Below are 26,402 nucleotides of genomic sequence, written 5' to 3'. Positions count from 1 at the left end.
TTGTCCTGTTGTGCAACATCCTGCAGAAAACTAGGTTAAGCCCACAAAATGGAGCATGTCAACTTGATGTGGCATTTATCAAAGCACCGAACTCGCTAACAAAACTAATTAAGAGCCAATTCAGTCCATCACCTGCAAATCAAAAGCCAAGGACAGACTTTTTGAAAGCCACCGGCTGCAAAAAAGCAACACTTCCGACAACGTCTCCCCCCCCCATCCCCCTCCCCCCCCAAAAAAGTGACAGTCAAATATTTTCAAATTTGAGCCTGAAGGCAGCCGTGTTTTCCCTCTCTTTCATTCTGGAAAAACAATCCGCTTGCTTCTAAATATAGAAGATCCATTCAGATAATACGGAGAAAAAAGCTGAACTGGATTTATGAAATCCTTTTTTTTTTTTTTTTAAACGCCATCTCCAACCACAGGCAATTACCACATCTTACGCCAATGAATTGTGTCTGTTAATTAGGAGTTGTGTAAAGTGGATTGTGGCTGCAGGTCTTTCCTTGTGTGTGTGCTGATGGTCAGTTTAATTGAGTTCCTTCACAGGGCAGTGTAACTTTGGAGAGGGGGGGGCGGCGTCAGTAATTTTATCTCCTTTATCCATCTGGTTTTCGCCCCTATTTTTATCGTCGATATTATCACATAATATTGTGGCGAAATAAAACACAGAGCCAAAATGTGGGTCTGCATAACTCACTGCATCATTTCTTTGCAAGTCAGGCAAAAAACGAAATGGGTTATCCAAGCAGAAACATACGGTTGATGATCAAACAGCAGAAACATCCCTTGTAAAGCTTAATCTAGGTGAAATTAATAAGCAAAGGAAGGATGTAGCTGGGCCGGCTTTCCATTCATGCCATTCACCTTTTGATCAAATTCCCCTGCAGCCGTTCTTAAGCTACAATTCTTTCTCCTTTCATAGCATGCAGCTATATGAGACAACTACATTAAGTGCTGGGTTATTTTATTTTATTTTTTCTGGTCGTACACAAAACAGAGAACCACCTATCAAGATTAGAGATATTCTGCTTTCCCCCTTACACAACATCCGTGCAGTGAAACGTAAAAGGAACAATAACTGAATGGAATACGAACATTTTACTGTAGCGTAAATATTAAGACAACGTACATTTTCAGGCACTACAATTCAGTGCCTCAAACAGAGTTGAAACAAATGCATTAAAGCGATTCTGAGTTACAAGTATACGGCCTTATACAGGTAATCCTCTATTTAGGACCACAAATTCTGAGCCCAGGATTTATGTTGCCAAGGGAGAAATTTCTTAGGTGAGTTTCGCTCCATTTTATGACTTTCCTTGCCACCTTTGTTAAGTGGATCACTGCAGTTGATAAATCGTTAACCAGGTTCTTAAGTGAATCTGGCTTGTACAGAAGGTCGCAAATAGGGTTCGCGTGACCCCGGGACACTTGCAACCGCCATAAATAAGAGGCGGTTGCCAAACGTTTGAATTTTGGTCATGCTGCAAGGGCCTTAAGTGTGGGGAAATGGACATAAGTCACTTTTTTCCAATGTCGCCGTCACTTCCAACCGTCACTCAATGAGCTGTTACAAGTCGAGGACTACCTGTATACCTGAAACTCTTAAGAGAACAGCTCAGGCACTGTCGGAATTGTTTCTGCTGCAAAAACAAAAAACAAAAAACCCAAACTTTATACTGCTATCAAATGGTCACACTTTGAAATGGTACCGGATCTTGACTGATTTTTGATATGCCTACAGGGTAATTTCTTCCTTACCGATGTTTCGATCGAGGCAAAAAAGGGTTTATGCAAAATGAACTCATGAGACTCCCAGGAGTGTCAGAGGAAGGCAGGCAATCTAGAACAGGGGTCTCCAACCTTGGCCACTTTAAGCCTGGCGGACTTCAACTCCCAGAATCCCCCAGCCAGCAAAGCTGGCTGGGGAATTCTGGGAGTTGAAGTCCGCCAGGCTTAAAGTGGACAAGGTTGGAGACCCCTGATCTATAGGGATCATGCTTGGGCATATAGCATGCCAATCAAATGATCAATGACCGAGGCTGATGGGATTTGTAGCCCAGCCGTATTTGGAGGATAGAGGGCAGAAAGTTTTTGGAGGGAGCATATGTATACGTAATGTATACAACACATAACATTGTTGTGGTTGTTATTGTAACGGGGAGGGATTGCTAAGTATTCCTTCCCCCCCCCCCCCGTCCCAACCAGCCCCCCGATTGTTTGTGTCGCATTCCAAGATACAATAATGAAAAGTTAAGTCGCTTTCTCACAGAAAAAATAAAGCAGAAATCGGATTGGGGGATGAAATCTGCGTTCAACACAGCCGACAAACAAAACAGCGAAGCACACGCACGCACACACCCTTAAAACACGAGCAAACCTCCCTTTTAAGGTGCCCACAAAACTTGGTTGTTGCTAGCGCAAAGAACCGGCAATGCATCTTTGACAACAGGAGAACAGGATACCTACATGAAAACCTGCTTCAATTTTACATTTTTTTTAATCGGACTCGGATCGTGCCGGTTTCGTCCCAAGCATTTCAGTCTTACAGAGAACTCCAGTGAAAATCTTGCCCGTTTTTTTCTTTCTTTCAACAACTTCCCTAGATGGCCAGCGCGATGGCCAATCCAGGGTTATGTAAAGTGGTGTCCTTATCAGAAGCGAATAATAACGCTAAAAAAAACCCGTGGAATTTATACCGTAGGTTTCCAGGCTAACACAAAGATCTAAGACAGATGCTACCGCCAGAGGAAGAAAAAGAGCAAAAAAGATACAGAGGAAAAAAAGAAGGAGGATTTTAAAGTCTGCAGTCCTAAAAAAATGCCTTTTTTTTGCTCCTCTCTAATCATCCGTAAGTAAGCATCCCGCTTGAAGAGCTGTTTAGTGGAGCACAAAAACTCATCCAATGTTCTTCCTCACATCTTAAGGAATTGATGTGGGGGGGGGGGAGACGGGAGGCTTTTCTCTGGCATGCAAATGAGCAAGGACCAGTTCCTGGTCCAGTTAGATCAGAGGTGTGCAGTTCAGAAGCGGGGATGGCCGGGGTGGGGGAGGACACATGTTAAGGTCCATACCTAGCACATCAGTAGGTAAATCAATAGTGGGAAGTACATTCTCCAAAATGCAGGTAGGACAGCAGGAGCTGAATAAGATAAAGGTAAAGGTTCCCCTCGCACATATGTGCTACTCGTTCCCAACTCTAGGGGGCGGTGCTCATCTCCGTTTCAAAGCCGAAGAGCCAGCGCTGTCCGAAGACGTCTCCGTGGTCATGTGGCCGGCATGACTCAACGCCAAAGGCGCACGGAACACTGTTCCCTTCCCACCAAAGGTGGTCCCTATTTTTTCTACTTGCATTTTTAAGTGCTTTCGAACTGCTAGGTTGGCAGAAGCTGGGACAAGTCACAGGAGCTCACCCCCTTCCTAGGGATTCGAACCACTGAACTGCCGACCTTTCGGTGGACAAGCTCAGCATCTTAGCCACTGAGCTAAGTAATTTTGCTGGATTACTTCATTCATTAATTCAAGAATGAGCCCTGTTTCTCTCCCCACTCCACCGGAATGGGTTTGTTTTTGGAGGGGAGTTTTTTGGGGTCTCTTTGTTTCCAAAGACTGAGATGGATCTTCTACTTTATCGCTCCCTGTGGCATTTGACCCTTTCCCTTTCTGTCCAATTTTTATTTTAAAGGAAAGTTGCAGAATTTGAATGAGCTCTAAGGCCCCCCACCCCACACCACCCACCTCCCAGAGCATGCTTGAGGCCTTGGGCCTTCAACTGCCCATCCCTCCTTTAAATGAGCATCTAGTGAAAGTCTGTCCTTGGAAGCCGATCTGGATATTATTATTATTATTATTATTATTTCTCTCTTTCTCTCTCTATCTCTCTCTCTCCTTTTTGATAGTACTAGAGATGGCATCCCAAACCACCAAGTTACACTGGGGAGGAAACCTCCCTCTCCTATCCTCTCCCCCCACCCAAAAAGCCCCAACCCATCCTCCTTTCCCCTCTCCCTCCCCTTCCCCCACCTATACCTCACCTCACCTGACCTCTGGAGGCTGCATTACAAATCTGGAACCTCAGAAGGTGGTTCAGGCATTCTAGGGAAAGATGGCTGACTTTAAAAGAAATGCTGGGGACGAGGGGGAGGGGGACCCCAAAGTATCCTTGGTTCTTCATCAGAGAGGGGGGGGGGTGACACTGCACACACACACACACACAAAAACCGGCTACCAGGTGCAGGACCTTCTAAAGTCTAGCAAAACTGCCATGAAACCTAGGAACCCAAAACCTCCCAAGGGACTGTGATGAGAAGACATTTCTCCCTAAATGGAACCTCCAGTTAAAGGGGTAGTCTACCTCCAACGACAGCAGGCAAGAAGGAAGGAATAGGGGATGGGCTTTTTTTTTTTTAAAGGTCCTGCTGGCAGCTTCCCAGAGGCACCCAGGAGCCTCCGTAACAGCAACAGAGTTAGAAGGGACCTTAGAGGTCATCTAGTCCAACCCCCTGTGGGGAGAGAACCAGGAAGGAAACAGACCGTGCTCGCCCCCCTTTCTGCAGGGCTCTTTTCCAGGGGACCTATCTCAATCTCACCCTCCTCCTCCTGTGGGTCGAACCACAAACACCATCAACCCCAGCGGAGGGAAATTGCTCCAGAAGCCAACCACGCTTGGGAAAAGCCCAAAGGCCAAGCCACTGGAGGAGAACTGGGGCGGGCCAGATGCTGGTCAGCTCCCTTCTAGCAACCCGCCCTTTCCAAGTCGGACAGCTCCGGGCAAGGCTCCCCCGGCTCTTTCCGGCACCCCGAGGGGCTCAATTTCCCGGCCAAGACCCCAGAAGGACCCTCTCCTCGCAAGACAACGACGCGGCAGCGCTCCTTCCTCGCCCCGGGGACCCCCGCCGGCGGCCGTGCCCCGCATGGAGGAGCAGCAGCAGCTCGGCCGCCGATCCCTTCCACGTCCCGGGGCGCCGCAGAGCCCGAGGGGGAGGCCGGCATCCCGGAGTTGCGTCGGTCCCAAGCCTCCAAAGCGCGCGAGCGGGGAGGAGGAGGAGGAGGAAGTAGAGGAGGAAGAGAAGGAGGAGGAAGAAGAGGAGCAGGAGCAGGGGGAAGAAGAAGAGAAGGAGGAGGAAGAGAAAAAGGAGGAGGAGGAGCAGCAGCAGGGGGAAGGGGAGGAAGAAGAGGGGAAGAGGAAGAGGAGGAAGAAGAGAAGGAGGAGGAAGAGGAGCAGGAGGAAGGGGAGGAAGAGGAGGAGGGGAAGAGGAAGAGAAGGAAGAAGAAGGAGTAGGAAGAGGAGCAGGAGCAGGAGGAGCAGGGGAAAGGGGAGGAGAAGGGGAGGAAGAGGAGAAAGAGGAAGAAGAGGACGAAGAAAAGGATGAGGAGAAGGGGAGGAAGAGAAGAAGGAGAAAGAAGAAGAGGAAGAGAAGAAGAAGAGGAGAAAAAAGAGAAGGAGGAAGAAGAGGAAGAGGAGAAAGGGAGGAAGAAGAGAAGGAGGAAGAAGAGGAAGAGGAGAAGGGGAGGAAGAGGAGGAGGAAGAGGAAGAGAATGAGGAGAAGGAGGGAAGAGGAGAAGGAGGAAGAGGAAGAAGAGGAAGAGGAGGAGAAAGGGAGGAAGAAGAAGAGGAAGAGGAGGAGGAAGGGAGGAAGAAGAGAAGGGGAGGAAGAGGAGGAGGGCTGAGCCGCGGCGCCCCCCAAGCCAGGGGCAGCGAGGGGGCCGGGAGGCGGGGGGGGGAAAGATTTGTGGGGCGCCGGGCACGTGGCCCCGCAAAAGCCGGCGGCGTCCGGCCGGGCTGACCTTCTTCTTGCGGTCCCGCGAGCGGTTCCGGCGCTTGCGGTTGGTCTCCTCCTTCTCCTTCTGCTCCTGCAGGGCCTGCGCCTCGATGTCTTTGATCTTCTTCAGCTGCTTGGCCGCTTGAGCCATGGCGCGGCCGGGAGGCGCCGCGGGAGCCGGGCAGCCGGAGACCGGGAGCTGCGCACCGGACGGGCCGGGCTAGAGGCGTCCGGGCGGCGGGCGGGGAGGGCGCAGGGAAGAAGAAGCGCGCAGCATGGCCCGGCGGGGCTGCGCGGGGGCGCCTGGATGCCCGCTCCCTGCAAGCCCGCCGCCCGCTGCCCTGCCCTGCCCGGGCCGCGCCTTCTCTCCTCCTCCTCCTCCTCCTCCTCCTCCTCGTCCACCGGGCAGCCGCTTGCAACCTGCGCTGCGCCAGCCAAGCCAGCCAAGGCAGGAGGGCGCCTCTGCTGCAGTGGCGGCGGCTGCGGCGGCTGCTGCTGCGCGTCTCCCCGGCTCGGGAGGTGCCGCGCGGGCGCGAGCCGCGCAAACAACGGCCACGGCCACCTGGAGCGATGCGAGGCTGGAGGGTGGAGGGGGTGCAGGGCGGGTGGGGAGGGGATTCGAACCGATGCAGCTGCGCCTCTGCCGGGAAAGAGGCCACCCCTTCCCCTCCCCTCCCCTTCCCTTCCCTTCCCTCCCAAACCTACCCAACCCGCCCTCTGTGCTGCCCGGGTGGTCGTCCCCCCGCCCCCCAAACTCCCACCGCCTTCACCCCCAGCTTTGCGCGCAGGAGCCGCTTTCCAGCCCGTGGATGGGGGGAAAGGGGGTTTGCGCGTCTCGGGTGGCTTCCACGGAGTTGGAAGGGACCTTGGAGGTCATCTAATCCAACCCCGCCGTCCCGGCTCACGCAGGAGGCTGGGATTCGAACTGCCGACCTTTTGGATCGAGAAGCTCAGGGTTATAGCCATGGAGCCACCTAGTCAGGGGAAAGAAACAAGGGGGAGAAAGTGGGTCTCTGAACATGGGCAGAAAACGCTTTGCTCCTGTCCAAGAGTTTTAGAGGTGCGGGGGCGGGGGAGGGAAATCCGTGCAAAAAAAAAATGTAAAAACAAGGGTCGGGGTTGTTGTACTTGTAACACACACAAACACACACACACACACATAAACGTTCGTTTTTCTTGGGTGTCCTCTTGCAAAAGAAATGCGTTTCTTTTCTCACTTCCTTGACCAGGTTGACAACTTGATTTTATTAATTTTGTGGTTTGATCTGGGTGAGTTGGACTTTGGGGTTTTTCAGCAGCAGTAGAATTGTGGGGTGTTTTTTTTGAGGGGGTGGGTGGCTGAGTTGAATCTCAGCCAGGATCTCAAAAGTTGCACAAGCTGCAAGTTGATTTTGGCCACAACGGCTCACGGGTGTGAAGGGTTTACAAAAGCAGGCAAATTCTGCAGGAGGGGTCCAGAGTAAACTGCACTCACGCCATACACAGCAACCAGGGTCCTGATGCTGGGATACCAGTTCAAACCCAGTGAACTAAATAAACCTTTTATCAAGTCACTTCCATTCAGTTTCAGTTTATTACAGTCATAGACCAGAACAAGTAAAAGCACTCCGTAAATATCCAATTAAAAATTCTAGAATAAAATAATAAATAACGGATAAAATCTATGATAAAATCCAGGCTTACACATGACCTAACTATATTAAAATGGCAATGCTGGGGTGCAATTTCAAAACCAGTGAACTAAATTATTAATCTTTTCATTGTTCCCACCACCCATCTCCTTCCACTTATGACTGTATGACTGTAATTTTGTTGCTTGTATTCTTGCTATTGATATTGTTCCTGATTGCTTATTTGTACACTATGACTATCATTAAGTCTTATGATTCTTGATGAACGTATCTTTTCTTTTATGTATGCTGAGAGCATATGCACCAAAGACAAATTCCTTGTGTGTCCAATCACACTTGGCCAATAAAAAAAATTCTATTCTATTCTTTTTTTTATTATTTCATTTTGTCACAACAGTATATACAATCATCAACATAAACAATAACCCATCATGAGAGAGAAAAAATATATATAAGAAAAAGTATGCAACAACTATGTTAATTTGATATAATGAAGGGAACAATAGGACAGGAACGGTAGGCACTTTTTTGCTCTTATGCACGCCCCTTATAGTCCTTTTAGGAATGGGGTGAGGTCAATAGTAGACAGTTTTTGGTTGAAGATTTTGGGGTTTTGAGTAGAGACAATAGAGTCAGGTAGTGAGTTAACAACTCTGTTACAAAAGTCATATTTTCTGCAATCAAGTTTGAAGCGGTTGACATTAAATTTGAATCTATTGTTTGCTCTTGTATTGTTGCGATTGAAGCTGAAGTAGTCTTTTACAGGAAGGACATTGCAATAGATGATTCTGTGTGTTAAACACAGATCATGTCGGAGTCGGCGGAGTTCTAAGTTTTCTAATCCCAGGATTTCAAGCCTGGTGGTATAAGGTATTTTGTTGTTTTCGGAGGAGCGAAGATATATAGAATAGAGTAGAGTAGAGTAGAGTAGAGTAGAGTAGAGTAGAGTAGAGTAGAGTAGAGTAGAGTAGAGTAGAGTAGAAGAGAAGAGAGAAGAGAAGAGAAGAGAAGAGAAGAGAAGAGAAGAGAACAGAACAGAACAGAACAGAACAGAACAGAATAGAATAGAATTTTTTATTGGCCAAGTGTGATTGGACACACAAGGAATTGGTCTTTGGTGCATATGCTCTCAGTGTACGTAAAAGAAAAGATACATTCATCAAGAAGCATAAGGTACAACACTTAATGATAGTCATAGGGTACAAATAAGCAATCAGGAACCAATCAATAAATCGTAAGGATACAAACAACAAAGTTACAGCCATACTGTAAGGTCGTACAATGGGGCAAAATTTACTTAACAAATGTTTCACTTAACAACAGACAATTTGGGTTCGATTGTGGTCATAAGTCGAGGACTAACTGTACTGGGGAAGTTAAAAATACCAGTCTGGAAGGAGGAATGGCAAACAATTTTCTGCATTGTTGCCGTGACAACTACTTAAGGATGTCGACAAAGTTACATGGCGTTCAGATCGATTTCTAAGATATTTTATTTTTTACTTCATGCGGATGTTGGTCTTACAAAGATAAGGTTCACAAAGGCTCTAAACCAACCTCCATTGAACCTGGCAGCCTTTGGATGTGTGAACTTCAAGTCCCAGAATTCCCCAGCCAGCATTCTGAGAACTAGTGTGGCCCAGTGGTGAAGGCACCAGGCTAGAAACCAGGAGATGGTGAGTTCTAGACCTGTCTTGGGCAAGAAAGCCGACTGGTTGACTTTGGGCCAATCACTAGGAGAGGGTAAGTTCTAGTCCTACCTAGCTGACTGGGTGACTTTGGGCCAATCACTAGGAGATGGTGAGTTCTAGTCCCGCCTTAGGCAAGAAAGCCGACTGGGTGCCAATCACTAGGAGAGGGTAAGTTCTAGTCCTACCTAGCTGACTGGGTGACTTTAAGCCAATCACTAGGAGAGGGTGAGTTCTAGTCCTACCTAGCTGACTGGGTGACTTTAAGCCAATCACTAGGAGAGGGTGAGTTCTAGTCCTACCTAGCTGACTGGGTGACTTTAAGCCAATCACTAGGAGAGGGTGAGTTCTAGTCCTACCTAGCTGACTGGGTGACTTTAAGCCAATCACTAGGAGAGGGTGAGTTCTAGTCCTACCTAGCTGACTGGGTGACTTTAAGCCAATCACTAGGAGAGGGTAAGTTCTAGTCCTACCTAGCTGACTGGGTGACTTTAAGCCAATCACTAGGAGAGGGTGAGTTCTAGTCCTACCTAGCCGACTGGGTGACTTTGAGCCAATTGCTAAGAGATGGCAAGTTTTAGTCCCGCCTTAGGCAAGAAAGCCGACTGGATAATTTTGTGCCAATCACTAGGAGAGGGTGAGTTCTAGTCCCGCCTTAAGCAAGAAAGCCGACTGTCGGCTCTCGTTTCTGAACTTCGTGGGGCTTTGCCAAGAAAAGCCTTTGGCAGGGTGCCAAAGAAGACAAAGATTTGTGATAAGGCCGAAGGAGATTTTGCAGTACCCTTCCCTTGCCACGCCCACCAAGTCACGCCCACCAATCCACACCCACATAACCAGTAGTAAAAAAATTTGGATTTCATCACTGCCCCTTCTCCTGTCGTGTCCCACTCCTCCGCTGACGGCCGGGTCAGGGAAATCCGAATCAGGCTTGCCTCTGCAGCTCTGCCCAAAGTCCTAGCAAAGTCCTCAGAGCAGGCAGGAGACCAGAAAGTGACTTCAGCAAGATATGTTAGACTTTGCCTGACTCAGAGACTGCCAGAAAGCAGATCCTTTATATAGGCCATGGGGTGTGGCTCCATGACTCAGCATTCATTAAGGCCTGCCCCTCCTGTTGCCTCCGCCTATCCAGTCTTCTGATGCGAGGGTCACTCCAATCAGCAGCTGTTGGAAATAAACTTTCCTCAGGCTCACATGCTGTGGAGGAGGGGGAAGGGTCTAGCTGCTCCATTTGCCTGGGCATGGAGCCAGGGCTGGGGCCGGGGGGTGCTCCCTCCTCTGCAGCCTGCTTGGGCATGGAGCCAGGGCTGGGGCCGGGAGATGCCCCCTCCTCAGCCTGTCTGGGCATGGAGCCAGGGCTGGGGCCGGGAGGACATTCTTCAGCGTTTGGAAGCAGATAAGCAGACCCCGGCTGCGGTGAGAGCGGGCAAGACACAACATCTCCTTTTCCATTTACACAGGTGTCTTCTGGGTTTCTATTGTTTTTTGTCTTCTCTCTTATTTTACTCATACCTTATCTATGAGTAATGGGGGGGGGGAAATGGGGGGGGGGAGTTGTGGGGACATCCAGTGTAACGAACCCGGAGATCTTGTGACATTGTAAGGCAAGCATGCTCCATTGTTCAGAAGTCTAAATTTCCCAGCACCTGGAGACCGTTCACACATTGATTGTGTGAATCAGTGCAACAGCAGGGGAGGAGTTTCATGACAGGTTTGCAGATTGCACTAAGTATTGTTTTGTTCAACCGGAATTTATCGGGTAGGCACAACTGCTGGCCACACACAACACGCTACGCCTCGAAGTGTAGTTTACAAAACCGATAGTCATTACCCGACTACGGGGTTGGCTTGGATTTTGTGTGCCTCCAGCCTGGGTGTCTTTGTTTAGAATTAAATAGCCATAGGCTGGGAATCATACAAGCCAATTCGGATAAATCCGTCCCACGTCAGGGAGTTTTCACTGGCTTTGCCTGTGTGCTTTTCCAGACTGGCTGATTCTGCAAAAAAAAACCCCACCCTCACTCTGTCAAGGACCTTGGAGTACTCATTTCTAAAGATCTAAGTGCCAGAACCCACAGTAACAACATGGCCAAAAAGGCACTAAGAGTTGCTAACCTAATCTTGCATAGCTTCTTCTCTGGTAATGTTGTACTACTAACTAGAGGATACAAAACATTTGCTAGACCAGTCTTTGAATACAGCTCATCTGTCTGGAACCCGCACTGCATATCGGACATAAATACAATCGAGAGAGTCCAGAGATATTTCACGAGAAGAGTCCTCCACTCCTCTGCTCGCAATAAAATACCTTATGCCACCAGACTTGAAATTTTGGGCTTAAGACGCCGACTTCAGCCTGACCTAAGCACAGTACATAAAATTATCTACCACAATGTCCTACCTGTCAATGACTACTTCAGCTTCAACCACAACAATACGCGAGCAAATAATAGATACAAACTCAAGGTAAACCGTTCCAAACTAGATTGCTGAAAATACAGCTTCAGCAACAGAGTGGTCAACGCCTGGAATGCACTACCTGACTCTGTAGTCTCTTCCCCAAACCCCCAAAACTTTAAGCTTAGACTGTCCACTGTTGACCTCACCCCATTCCTAAGAGGTCTGTAAAGGGCGTGCATAAGTGCACCTACGTGCCTACGGTTCCTGTCCTAATATTCCTCTGGGAGTTGAAGTCCACAAGTCTTAAAGTTGCTAAGGTTGGAGACCCCCTGATATAGGGTTCCTTGAGCGAAGAGGGGGTTGGATTAGAAGACCTCCAAGGTCCCGTTCAGCTCTGTTATTCCTGTTGTTATTAACCCATGCGCATACAGGTGCAATGTGAGTGGTGCGGTGGCCTGGAAGTGGTGCTCTCGCCTCAGGAGGCTGCGAGTTCGATCCTAGGTAGAGGCAGATATTTCTCTCAGATATATCAGCTGAACAAAAAACAAAAAACTCCGCACTGGCATCAGGAAGGGCATCCGGCCAGTAAAAACATTCAGCTCCATTTGGTGGCCCAGACTCCACCTGACAAGGGATTATGGAGTCGTTAAAATAGAATAGAATAGAATAGAATTTTTGTTGGCCAAGTGTGATTGGACACACAAGGAATTTGTCTTGGTGCATATGCTCTCAGTGTACATAAAAGAAAAGATACGTTCATCAAGGTACAACATTTACAACACAATTGATGGTCAATATATCAATATAAATCATAAGGATTGCCAGCAACAAGTTATAGTCATACAGTCATAAGTGGAAAGAGATTGGTGATGGGAACTATGAAACGATTAATAGTAGTGCAGATTTAGTAAATAGTCTGACAGTGTTGAGGGAATTATTTGTTTAGCAGAGTGATGGCCTTCGGGAAAAAACTGTTCTTGTGTCCAGTTGTTCTGGTGTGCAGTGCTCTATAGCGTCCTTTTGAGGGTAGGAGTTGAAAGAAGATGATACAGCAGCCAGCAATGTGGAAGTGGGAAAATCATGGGTTGTGATGAAGGGAACTCAGCATCCAAGATCATTTCTATGCCTCGCTATCAACATTCACTCTATTCTGCAAATGTTTCGGAACCGGCTCTTATGACCAGTGATGAAATCCAAATTTTTTTTACTACCGGTTCTGTAGGCGTGGTTTGGTGGTTGTGGTGTGGCAGGGGAAAGATACTGCAAAATCTCCATTCCCACCCTACTCTGGGGCCAGACAGTGGTGGTATTTGCCAGTTCTCCAAACTATTCAAAACTTCCGCTACTGGTTCTCAGAACTGCTCAATATTTCTGCTACCAGTTCTCCAGAACCTGTCAGAACCTGCTGGATTTCACCCCTGTTTTTAGCCGTTTAGCCACTTCCCCTTGATCTTTTGTAAAAACTAACTATGTAATGTACTGCTTTTCTTTGGCAGTATTCTTTTCTTTTTATTTTCTATTAAAGTGTTTCAATATTCACATTTTCTTCTCCAGCCCCATCAGTAAGTTCCAGATTTTTAAACATGCATTAATTCACGTTCCCGGCTGCCTTTTACATAATCACCCAATAAACACTTTTCTTCTTCGACGGTTTGTTAGACTTGAAATAAAAACTCCATATCTGCAGGGCAGGTAGAATCTCTCAATATCATTACGGAGCTCTAATGCATAGTATTGCTTTTCTCCTTTTTCCACTTCAGCTAGAGTCCAGTGAATAATTCTAGCAGTGCCTGATGGTTTTTCCACCATTCAATTGTCTCTTTAATCATTTTCTCTCTCTTTGGATATTTTATTCATCACGTTTTTAGTTTGTTCATGCTTGATGTTATCAAATTTTAAAATGCCCAGGTACCTGTTGGCTTCATCCTGATGACCATTTTGGCATTTCAGCTCCAGGACTGTTCGTGATTTTACGCTAATTTGTTGCTCCTGTAGCAGTTTTCTTTAGGCCAAATCCCATTGCTTTATCTCTGCTAAAAAAAATTCATAAAGATTGGAATCCAGTGACCGGATTTCAATCCCTGGTTTTTCCATAAAGCTTCCGAATCATCCATATAAAGAAAATATGAAATAACCAATAATAAATAATAAGATGAACTCCAAATATCTGTTTTTCTGTAATCCATTGCTGAGCCATGCCAGGGAATAGAAGTGTGCCTGGTACAATATGCAAATGAAATCATAAAACTTTCCTTTGAACCAAATGCTGCAAATCAGAAATGAAATTGATTTCTGCTGCTGTCTATAAGATTCACTTATGCTGGGCATCTTTTATATATTCTGCAACTGCAGGAAAGGGAGTTTTTCTGCAGCATCTCTGCATCACATCTGGCTGGCTCCTTTACCTGCTCTCTGGCCACTATTTCTAACAACAGAAAGGTTTCAAGCTCTTTGAATTTAATTCTATCCTGTCTCTCTGTCTTTCTTTCTGTCTACCCATCCATCATCCATCTATCTATCTATCTATCTATCTATCTATCTATCTATCTATCTATCTAATCATCTATATCTATCTATCTATCATATGATCCATCCATCCATCCATCTATCTATCTATCTATCTATCTATCTATCTATCTATCTATCTATCTATCTATCTATCTATCTATCTAATCTCTCTCACTCTATCATTTATCCCCCTATCCACCTGCCTGCTGCCTATCTATCTATCTATCTATCTATCTATCTATCTATCTATCTATCTATCTATCTATCTATCTATCTATCTATCTATCATATGATCCATCCATCCACTTATCTACCTACTTACCTACATATCCCTCCATCCATCCATCCATCCATCCACCCACCCATCCTGACAACACTCTGCGATTACCTTTCCAAGCAAAAAGCAAAGAAAAAGCAAAGATAATGCAGAAACAGAAAAATATTGTAATATTCTACAGGGAGACAAACTAGATTTTGCACCCTAGAACAGGGCTCCCCAACCCCTGGTCCGTGGCCTGGCACCAAGTCATGGAATTCCATAAACTGGACCGCGCAAATAGAGCGCCATCAGTGGGATGCATGCAGCATGAGAAACGGCGCCCCCTCCAGTCCATGGGAAAAAGCTCTGTCCAGTGGATCCGGTCCCTGGTGCTCAAGAGGTTGGGGGCCACAGCCAGGGGTGAAATCCAGCAAGTTTTGACAGGTTCTAGAGAACCGGTAGCAGAAATTTTGAGCAGTTCGGAGAACCGGCAAATGCCACCTCTGGCTGGCCCCAGAGTGGGGTGGGAATAGGGAATTTGCAGTATCCTTCACCTGGAGTGGGGAGGGAATGAGGATTTTGCAATATTCTTCCCCTGGAGTGGGGAGGGAATGGGGATTTTGCAGTATCCTTTCCCTGGAGTGGGGAGGGAATGAGGATTTTGCAATATTCTTCCCCTGGAGTGGGGAGGGAATGAGGATTTTGCAATATCCTTCCCCTGCAGTAGGGTGGGAATGGGGATTTTGCAGTATCCTTCCCCTGGAGTGGGGAGGGAATGGGGATTTTGCAGTATCCTTTCCCTGGAGTGGGGAGGGAATGAGGATTTTGCAATATCCTTCCCCTGCAGTAGGGTGGGAATGGGGATTTTGCAGTATCCTTTCCCTGGAGGAGGGAATGGGGATTTTGCAGTATCCTTCCCTTGCCACGCCCACCAAGCCACGCCCACCAAGCCACACCACACCCACCAAGCCACGCCCACAGAAGCAGTACCAAAAGAAATTTGTATTTAACCACTGGCCACAGCCCAAGAAGTCATGTCTGTTTTCAATGTCAAGTGGCAGTCAAGTAAAGGTCAAATATGCTTCCAATATTACTTCCTTTTTTTTTTTGAAAAAAAAAAACCCGAAATAACTTAGATCAGCCATTTAGGGACTTTTCTGCATTCTTACGAAAAAAGAAAAAGAAACAGACCAGCAAGGAAGATCAGGGTTTCAATTTGGAAATTATTCTTTTAAGAAACATATCGTACGTTACATTTTTTTTTTTATTTTTTTTTTGCTACTAAGTGGTTTCTCACTCGCGAATCAATTTTTGGCAGCCCAAAGCAAACTCCAGTGATGCATATCTATTGATTCAACACGCTGGAAATGTTTACAACGTTTGTCACTAAGGTTGATTTTGACTGATACAATTGCTGAGCTGGCTCCCCGAGCAAGGATTTGAACCCGAGCTCCGGATGCCCTCTGGCTCTGAAGGGCAGCCCCGAAAGACTTCCCTTCCCTTCCTGCCCGTAACGGGGGCGTCTTGTTCCTTCACAACCCACCATTGGGAAGGTTGGACAGACAAGGACAGCCGCTTTTATTGTCCTACCTGTTTTTTCAAGTGGTTGTCTTTTACTCTGAATTAGAACGGAGTACGAATGTGGTGGCTCAGGGGCTAAGAGGCTGAGCTTGTCGATCAAAAGGTCGGCAGTTCAGCGGTTTGAATCCCTAGTGCCGCCTAATGGGGTGAGCTCCCATTTCTTGTCCCAGCTTCTGCCAACGTAGCAGTTCGAAAGCAGGTAAAAACTACAAGTAAGAAATAGGGACCATCTTTGATGGGAAGGTAACGAGTTCCCCTCGCACATACGTGCTAGTCGTTCCCGACTCTAGGGGGCGGTGCTCATCTCCGTTTCAAAGCCGAAGAGCCAGCGCTGTCCAAAGACGTCTCCGTGGTCATGTGGCCGGCATGACTCAACGCCAAAGGCGCACGGAACGCTGTTCCCTTCCCACCAAAGGTGGTCCCTATTTTTTCTACTTGCATTTTTTATGTGCTTTCGAACTGCTAGGTTGGCAGAAGCTGGGACAAGCAATGGGAGCTCATCCCATTACACGGCATTGGGGATTTGAACCCCTGAACTGCCGACCTTTCAGTCAACAAGCTCCACGTCTTAGCCACTGAGCCGCCGCGTCCCCTTAACACATGCCTAATGGCACTTATATTCGAAAAGAAGACTCACCCAGGTTGATCTTTCCTCTGACTCCATGCCAGCTTGGAAGCCAACGTCTACATATTGAGACATGTTCCTCCTGCGCCAGCCCCTGAAGCTACTGCCAGCCATTCCAAAATCTTGCCACACCCAAGGAAGTAAACCAGTCTGGCTCCTCTTTGCTCACTTGAAGGATTGGTTCTGTTTTTTGAGAAAGTGATTATTATTATTATTATTTTTTAGAGGGGGAGAAACCAACCATCTGTTCCTGACTTCTTCAGTTGAAGGATCTTCCAATTCTCGAGGGGCTGCCCCAGAGAGGAGGAAGGTGGGGGTCAAGCTATTTCCCAAAGCACCTGAAGGCCAGACAAGGAACGATGGATGGAAGCTGATCAAGGAGAGATTCAACCTGTGGAAGTTTCTGGAAACCAAATAGACCTTCCGTCAGGGTGCCAAGTAACACCCCCAGCGAAAGAAGACTCCGAGGCTAGACATTCCTCAAAATTCCCTTTTATTACAGATGTCCTATTGGCACATCTGGGAAAACCCGAATCTGAAAGCTTCCAGGTTTTCCCCCATCCAAAACAAAGCCCCAGACTCCTCCCTCTGCACCCACATGTCCATCACATGGTCCAATCAATGCACCATCCCAACTGGAGAGCCCTCCCCAGTCACGCCACTCCAGGTGCAGGGCAGAATGTCCTTGACTCCCAGAGAAAAGAATGTTGTTATGGCTAGATATTTATTTATTTATTTATTTATTTACATTTATATCCCGCCCTTCTCCGAAGACTCAGGGCGGCAATCCCCCCTCCCAGTTTCCCACAGCAGTAAGGGTGGCAGCCCTGAAGATCCAAAGGAAAAGATGGCCTCTAGGGCTGACCCCTTCCTTCCTTGCAGCCAGTTAGCGTCCATTTGTAAAAAAAGATGTTGAGACTCTAGAAAGAGTGCAGAGAAGAGCAACAAAGATTATTAGGGGACTGGAGGCTAAAACATACGAAGAACGGTTGCAGGAACTGGGCATGTCTAGTTTAACGAAAAGAAGGACTAGGGGAGACAGGATAGCTGTGTTCCAATATCTTAGGGGTTGCCACAAAGAAGAGGGAGTCAAGCTATCTTCCAAAGCACCAGAAGGCAGGACAAGAAGCAATGGGTGGAAACTAATCAAGGAGAGAAGCAACTTAGAACTAAGGAGAAATTTCCTGAGAGTGAGAACAATTAATCAGTGGAACAACTTGCCTCCAGAAGTTGTGAATGCTCCAACACCGGGAGTTTTTAAGAAGAGGTTGGAGAACCATTTGTCTGAAGTGGTGTAAGGTTTCCTGCCTAAGCAGCGGGTTGGACTAGAAGACCTCCAAGGTCCCTTCCAGCTCTGTTATTCTATTCTATTCTATTCTATTCTATTCTATTCTATTCTATTCTATTCTTTCCAGCGCCTTTCTCCTTGCTTGCAACTGGACCAGATTTTGCTTCCAAAACTCGAGACAGAAAAAAGCAGAGCTACAACTGAACAACAAGAAGAACTCTCTACTTTTGTATCCTTGCACCCACTTCATACCATGCCTTTGTTCTTCAAACGCCTGGCTCCTTTCTCTTTCCGAATCTCACCTACTCCACCCAGCTCCGGTTTTCTTAGTGTTTTCTCTTCTTTTCCACGTATCCATTCCAGTGATGGGATTCAGCCGGTTTGGCCGAACTGGTAGTTAAATTGCTGGAGGCTCCCTGACCCTCCCTGACCCTTCCAGGAGTCCCCATGTGCCCCACTTTGGTAAGTCCATTTTGGTAAGTCCAGAGAGGCCTCCTAGGCCCAAAAAAAGGGCATGGGGGGCACGGCATTCCCCCCCTCCAGCCTGTTTTTGCTCCCAGGAGGCTTCAGGGAAGCCTACTAGGCCCAAAACGTGGTGCGTGGGGGGGCGGAGCATTCCTGCCCCCGTGGCTTGATTTTGCTCCCAGGGGGTGCAGGTGGTCGAGTGCTGCCTGTCACACCCTGGCCACGCCCACCAGGGCCACGCCCACCCAGCCAGTCATTAGCGCAGAGAACCAGTTGTTATTTGAAGCCCACCACTGAATTCCATTCGTCTTTTACACATTTGTTTTGAAATGCAGCCCTCTTTCATTTTTGATCCATCTTGCTTCGGGTCTTAATACACCCTTTTTTTTTTAAGGAATCTCTTCTCCACACCTTCCTCCGACTTTGATATTTCTCCTAAAATAGTCCTCTCTCCTTGTCACATCATGAAGGGTTCTTATCCCCAGTCGTCATAGCTTGTTTTGACAAGCTTTTATGCCTTGCAACCGAACACATGCTACCCGCTGCTCTCTAGCATTTAGCATGCCTTGAAATTTCTCCATCTTTGACATCATGTACAATCTGCCAGGAGATGGAAAAGGACTTATTTATTTGTTTGTTCGGTTTCTTGTCATTTATGTATAATTTGCAATCGTTCGCTCCACTTTTCCCGCCAGATGCAACCGCGTTGCAACTTTGATACTTTTGTAAGGGTCAGACTCCTGGTTGCATCACGCAATCTGTCCAATGTTTTCGCCAAAACTTTGGGCTTCTCCAGCAACGACGCAGCATCCCCTGGCCACAAAAATACAGGAGCTTCCATGGTCCCCGACAAACACTTCTCTAATGTCACTGGAGTGTTGTGGCAGAAGACGGGACAAGGAGGTGTGGTAGCAGTGTGTGTGGCCCAATTTTTATCTTGGCATATACAAGAGGCTTCCCCAGTTTTCCCAGTTGCAATGGATGGCTGTGAAAGTTGGACCATAAGGAAGGCTGAGCGTCAAAGAATGGAGGCCTTTGAACTCTGGTGCTGGAGAAGACTCCTGCGAGTCCCTTGGACTGCAAGGCCATCCAACCGGTCAGTTCTAGAGGAGATCAACCCCGACTGCTCTTTAGAAGGCCGGATCCTGAAGAGGAAACTCAAATCCTTTGGCCACCTAATGAGAAGGAAGGACTCACTGGAGAAGAGCCGAATGCTGGGAAAGATGGAGGGCAAAAGAAGAAGGGGACGACAGAGAACGAGGTGGCTGGATGGAGTCACTGCAGCAGTCGGTGGGAGCTTAAATGAACTCCAGAGGATGGTAGAGGACAGGAAGGCCTGAAGGAACATTGTCTATGGGGTCACAATGGGTCGGACACAACTTTGCAACTAACAACAACATACAAGAGGTATGCAAAGAGATGTAAAGTGGAACTCTATAAAACAGTGGTGAAATACAAATTTTTTTACTACCGGTTCTGTGGGCGTGGCTTGGTGGATATGGTGTGTCTTGGTGGGCGTGGCAGGGGAAGGATACTGCAAAATCTCCATTCCCACCCCACTCCTGGGGGAAGGCTATTGCAAAATTTCCATTCCCACCCAACTCTGGGGCCAGCCAGAGGTGGTATTTGCCGGTTCTCCAAACTACTCAAAATTTCCGCTACCGGTTCTCCAGAATTTGTCAGAACCTGCTGGATTTCACCCCTGCTATAAAATCATATTTTGTTTTTCACTGGAAGGTGACACACTAACTGTCTTCACCTCTCTTGCATTTTGAATGTCATGCCTGTATGACAGCTTGAAATAGATAGGTAGAAGTAATGTTTCTTCTAATAATATTCCCTAGTTTGATACCTGAAGAGGGGAAGGCAGGTATACCAGGGCCAAAGATGATATATTTGGAATATCTTTGGCGGCTACTCAAACATTTGGGTTTTATCCAAGTCCCTGATAAGGTGGACCATCAAACCAGCTCCAGGCATTGAGTTATTTATAACGTCTGTATACAAAAAATGGCAAGAAACCTGATACTTTTGGTCTCAGCCCAGACTTGGTTCAGTGCATCAGCTGGCCAGCTCCAAGAAAACCTTCCATAAATATTCCTGAATTTTCAAACCTCTTTATAAAAGTCCACTTGGCATTCAACCTGGTTTGCCAGCCACTTGAGGCAGACCACGTCAAAAAAACAACCCACCATGGGAATTCCAGAAATGTTACTTTATTTGCTGCAGAATCCTGAATGAGTAAAACCTTAGTAAGACCAGTGGTAAAATCCATTTTTTTCACTACTGGTTCTGTGGGCATGGTTTGGTGGGTGTGGCAGGGGAAGGATACTGCAAAATCTCCATTCCCACCCCACTCCTGGGGGAAGGATATTGCAAAATCTCCATTCTCACCCCACTCCTGGGAGAAGGATACTGCAAAATCTCCATTCCCACCCCACTCTGGGGCCAGCCAGAGGTGGTATTTGTCGATTCTCCAAACTACTCAAAATTTCCGCTAGCGATTCTCCAAACTACTCAAAATTTCCGCTAGCGATTCTCCAAACTACTCAAAATTTCCGCTAGCAATTCTCCAAACTACTCAAAATTTCCGCTACCGATTCTCCAAACTACTCAAAATTTCCGCTAGCGATTCTCCAAACTACTCAAAATTTCCGCTAGCGATTCTCCGAACTACTCAAAATCTCCGCTAGCAATTCTCCAAACTACTCAAAATTTCCGCTAGCAATTCTCTGAACTACTCAAAATCTCTGCTAGCAATTCTCCAAACTATTCAAAATTTCCGCTACCAGTTCTCCAGAACCTGTCAGAACCTGCTGGATTTCACCCCTGAATAAGACCACGCCTGCAATACTGCATCCGTTTTTGGTCATCACCCTATAAAAAAGATGTTGAGACTCAGAACAACTAAGATGATTCAAGACCTGGAGACAGTGGTGGGATTCAGCCAGTTCGCACCTATTCGGGAGAACCGGTTGTTAACTTTCTAAGCATTTTGGCAAACCGGTTGTTGGAAGAAATCTTATTTTGTTTTTTTCCACTTTACAGGGCTAATCCTGTAAGGAAGGCAGGAAGGAAACATTCTGGTGGTGTTTCTAGCCTAATCTTTATTGCCCTGCTTACAGAAACTGCCTCCCTGGTTTAACCCTTATTACATTGTAACAGCTAAAGTGAAGCGCCTATCAATGTGAAAGACATTGAGTTGACCATGCCCACACGGTCACATGACTGCTGAACAACACCTACCCAGCTGGTCATTAGGGCAGAGAACCGGTTGTTAAATTATTTGAATCCCACCACTGCCTGGAGACCAGAACATATGAAGAACGGTTGCAGGAACTAGGTATGGCCAGTCTAAATAAAATAAGGACTGAATCAAATAGAACTAAAGGGGGGGAAAAAAGCGGGAAGAACATCCAGCTCCTGAGCTGTTGGGGAGAACTTAGCCTCTCACGATATGTCCCATCCATCATCTTTGCTGCCTCCAGCATTTGCAGAAACCTGGAATTCATGCGTGTTTCGGCGTGCTTCCCAGGAGGTGCTGTAATCCGCATCTTGATCCAGGTAAAAGAAGAGGGAGTCAAACTATTCTCCAAAGCCCCTGAGGGCAGGATAAGAAGCAACGGGTGGGAGCTAATCCAGGAGAGAAGCAACCTGGAACTAAGGAGAAATTTCCTGACAGTTAAGAACAATGAATCAGTGGCACAACTTGCCTGCAGAAGGTTTTTCCCCATCCAAAAGAAAGCCCCAGTCTCTTCCCTCTGCACCCACATGTCCATCACATGGTCCAATCAATGCACCGTCCCAACTGGAGAGGCCTCCCCAGTCACGCCACTCCAGGTGCAGGGCAGAATGTCCTTGACTCCCAGAGAAAAGAATGTTGTTATGGCTAGATATCCCTGCGACTCCATGCAATCCCCCCTCCCAGTTTCCCACAGCAGTAAGGGTGGCAGCCCTGAAGATCCAAAGGAAAAGATGGCCTCTAGGGCTGACCCCTTCCTTCCTTGCAGCCAGTTAGCATCCATTTGTAAAAAAAGATGTTGAGACTCTAGAAAGAGTGCAGAGAAGAGCAACAAAGATTATTAGGGGGCTGGAGGCTAAAACATACGAAGAACAGTTGCAGGAACTGGGCATGTCTAGTTTAACGAAAAGAAGGACTAGGGGAGACAGGATAGCAGCCTTCTAATATCTCAGGGGATTCTACAAAGAAGAGGGAGTCAAGCTATCTTCCAAAGCACCAGAAGGCAGGACAAGAAGCAATGGGTGGAAACTAATCAAGGAGAGAAGCAACTTAGAACTAAGGAGAAACTTCCTGAGAGTGAGAACAATTAATCAGTGGAACAACTTGCCCGCAGAAGTTGTCGATGCTCCAACACTGGAAGTTTGTCAGAAGAGGTTGGATAACCATTTGTCTGAAGTGGTGTAAGGTTTCCTGCCTCAGCAGGGGGTTGGACCAATTGCTTCTTGTCGTGCCTTCAGGTGCTTTGGAGCAGGGGTCTCCAACCTTGGCAACTTTAAGACTTGTGGAGTTCAACTCCCAGAGTTCCTCAGCCAGCAAAGCAAAGCTGGCTGAGGAACTCTGGGAGTTGAAGTCCACAAGTCTTAAAGTTGTCAAGGTTGGAGACTTTGGAGAACAGCCCAACTCCCTCTTCTTTGTGGCAGCCCCTGAGATACTGGAAGGCTGCTATCATGTCTCCCCTAGTCCTTCTTTTCATCAAACTAGGCATACCGAGTTCCTGCAACTGTTCTTCATATGTTTTAGCCTCCAGTCCCCTAATCATCTTTGTTGCTCTTCTCTGCACATTTTCTAGTGTAGTGTAGCTCCTTAGACACCTAATAAACAACAGAAGCAATTTATAAATGTAAGAAATAATATGTCGAGGGTGTGGCAACAAATTCTATTTCAATGTTATTGGAATAGATATAGGCAGTTATCATCCCAATTGGCCCCATAATGGCCATTCAACCATTATTTTAAAAAACAGCAAAGTGAAATAAACATGGGTTTTGCAAGAAGTACTTTAAATTTAACTCAAGGGATCAGGGACTCTGTTGAATACAGCCACTGAATGTTTAGAAATCTGTCTGATGAACTTTGCATTTGATGTTTAATTTCCAGTAAGATTTCAATCCTGGGCAATTTTCACTTCAGGGAAGTTAATGTGCTTATTATTTTTAAATGTGCACAGCAGGAACCATAGAGAAATTCTTAATCATCTCTCTTCTCTCCGCTCTCCGGGAAGAAAATTAGGCAGGTTCTCTTGGATTTTCCTCTTTTATTTTTCGGTTGTGGAAAGCCACTCAAATTAAGAGTATGACTTTTGTAAGAAAAATATTAAGGGGAAGATTTGAGGATGAGTGAAATCTTATTACCTCCTAATGGCGGTATATCAGATAGATTCTCCTTTGCTGATTAATCCATCTTTAAACCTATCTGATGCTGCACTTTTAAGTCTCTACATCAGCATCTTGTACGGTAAATTTGACTGATTGATTGATTGATTGATTAAGAAAATGTACATGGTCATCCAACTCTTATGGAGCCTCCAGATGGCTTACAGAAATAAAACCCCAATAAAATGCCAATAGATCCCCATGTCAACGTGTAAAGCTTTCCAGACCAGCTTCCAAGTTGCCATAAGCAGGAGGGGGGAGGACTGATGGACCTGCTTGGCTGCCCCAACTGAAAATATATTCTACACATGCCTTTCTCCAGATTGTACCCTAGGTTACCAGAGTCAGCAGGAGGGGTGGGGGTTTTACAGCCCGCCAACTGAGGTCCATTGGAGAATGTGATTTATGACATGCCCAGGGAGGAGCCGGGAGACAAGATTGGGGGCCCGTAAATTACATGGGGTCAGAGCTGACTCCACTTGAGTAATTGCCGGAATATTGCTCCTAATAAATGACTGGATTTTTTTTTTTGAAACTTGGCTCGTGGCTCGTGAATGAATTAGAGCATCTTTTGGAAACTTCACACCCCATTCTGGTGACAACAATCAAACCAGTCGCTTGGTGGGCTCCATATTACCATGGGGTCCCCCAGGCCTGGTGGCAGAGCCATGTCTCCAGGGCCTTTTCCAAAATATGTCATGATGGAAGCCAATCTTATTTCTGCAGGGGATGATGTTCCACAGGGAGGGAGCCATCATAGAGAAGTCCCTCCTTCTTGGTCCCACCGGATGGACCTCCTTAGGAGAAGGGATTGCAATCCTGTCTCCCTGCTCTGCTGGGTCGGGTTGATGTAACTGGAAAATGACGGTCCTTCAAAGAACCAGACCCCAGGGTCATGAATGATGAAAGCAAAGTAGCATTGTGCTAATGAGATGCAAGCCCCTTTGGTGACCCTGGAAGCCTTGGACAAAAGCCAATGCAAAAAAGAGAGAGAGAGAGAGAGAGAGAGAGAAACTAAGATGATTGAAGGCCTGGAGATAAACCTGTAGGAAGAATGGGTTGCAGGATTTGGGTTTGGCTAGTCTAGAGAAAAGACGGACTATGGGGGACACGATAGTAGTGTTCCAATATTTGAGGGGCTGCCACAAAGAAGAGGAGGTCAAATTATTTTCCAAAGCACCAGAGGGCAGGATAATGAAGAATGAATGGAAACTAATCAAGGAGAGAAGCAAGCTGGAATTAAAGGGAAACTTCCTCACAGTGAGGACAATTAACCAGTGGAACAGCTTGCCACCAGAAGTTATGGATGCTCCAACACTGGAGTCTGGACAGCCACTTGTTCAGAAGCATATAGGGCCTCTTGCTTGAGCAGGGGGTTTTATTTATTTATTTATTTTATTTATTATTTAGATTTTTATACCGCCCTTCTCCCGAAGGACTCAGGGCGGTGTACAGCCAGATTAAAAAACAGTACAATATACAAATTAAAACAAAAATTAAAATAACATATTCTATAAATGGCCGAAAATTTAAAACCATCAAATTTGACGCATAAAATTCATAAAATACCCCAATTAAAATTATTAAAATTCAAAAGTTTAAAAAAAATTAAGCCAGTCCTTAATAAACAAGTGCCTTTTCAATTCACGGCGAAAGGTCCGAAGGTCAGGTAATTGACGCAAACCAGGGGGAAGTTCGTTCCAGAGGGTAGGTGCTCCGACAGAGAAGGCCCTTCCCCTGGGGGCCGCCAGCCGACATTGCTTGGTGGACGGCACCCTGAGAAGACCCTCTCTGTGTGAGCGTACGGGTCGGTGGGAGGCATAGGGTAAAAGCAGGCAGTCCCGTAAGTACCCGGGCCCTAAGCCATGGAGCGCTTTAAAGGTGGTAACCAACACCTTGAAGCGCACCCGAAAGACCACAGGCAGCCAGTGCAGTCTGCACAGGAGTGGTGTTACGTGGGAGCAGCGTGAGGCTCCCTCAATCACCCGCGCAGCTGCATTCTGAACTAACTGAAGCCTCCGCGTGCACTTCAGGGGGAGCCCCATGTAGAGAGCATTGCAATAATCCAGACGAGAAGTGACAAGAGCGTGAGTGACCGTGCATAAGGCATCCCGGTCAAGGGAGGGGCGCAACTGGCGAACCAGGCAGACCTGGTGAAAAGCTCTCCTGGAGACGGCTGCCAAATGATCTTCAAAAGACAGCCGCCCATCCAAGAGGACACCCAAGTTGCGCACCCTTTCTGTTGGGGCCAATCACTCGCCCCCAACAGTCAGCTGCGGCTGCAGCTGACTGAACCGGGGTGCCAGCATCCACAGCCACTCCGTCTTGGAGGGATTGAGCTTGAGTCTGTTTCTCCCCATCCAGACCCGTACGGCCTCCAAACACCGGGACAGCACTTCGACAGCTTCGTTGGGGTGGCCCGGGGTGGAAAAGTACAGCTGCGTATCGTCAGCGTACAGCTGGTACCTCACCCCAAAGCCACTGATGCTGGACTAGAAGACCTCCAAGGTCCCTTCCAACTCTATTCTTCTATGTTCTATGAGTAGTTTGTGGTTCAGTTATAACATGAGAAGTCCACCATTGCCTTAGAAAGTTGAATGAAATCTTCTGTAAGTTATCATATGGGAAGAAGGCATAACATTTTACAGGAACGCAACAGTTCAGATTCAGATTAACAGAGTTGGAAGGGACCTTGTAGGTCATCTAGTCCAACCCCCCCCACCCAAGCAGGAGACCCTGCACCATTTCTGACAGATGTCAGTCCAGTCTCTTCTTGAAAGCTTCCAGGGATGAAGCTCCCACCACTT

The 26,402-nt window shown here is 47.0% G+C and overlaps 1 protein-coding gene across 6 annotated transcripts in view; it reads right to left on the bottom strand.

Moving 5' to 3' along the window:
• Window positions 1-6,303, bottom strand: part of ANK1 (ankyrin 1) — a 193,346-nt gene extending 187,043 nt beyond the window's left edge. For 2 of the 6 annotated variants that reach the window (XM_058194552.1, XM_058194554.1), the window contains exon 1: window positions 5,785-6,303. In XM_058194552.1, coding sequence (XP_058050535.1) covers window positions 5,785-5,910 — 126 coding nt within the window. In that variant the 5' untranslated portion in view covers window positions 5,911-6,303. The remainder of the gene's footprint in view (window positions 1-5,784) is intronic. The other 4 variants (XM_058194555.1, XM_058194553.1, XM_058194549.1 and 1 more) reach the window with 2 other exon arrangements.
• Window positions 6,304-26,402: the final 20,099 nt, after the last annotated feature.

The sequence above is a fragment of the Ahaetulla prasina genome, chromosome 9 (genome assembly GCF_028640845.1).
Source record: "Ahaetulla prasina isolate Xishuangbanna chromosome 9, ASM2864084v1, whole genome shotgun sequence".
Taxonomy (NCBI): domain Eukaryota; kingdom Metazoa; phylum Chordata; class Lepidosauria; order Squamata; family Colubridae; genus Ahaetulla; species Ahaetulla prasina.
Note: the sequence above shows the minus strand (reverse complement) of the source record. Positions and strands in the feature narration are given on the sequence as shown.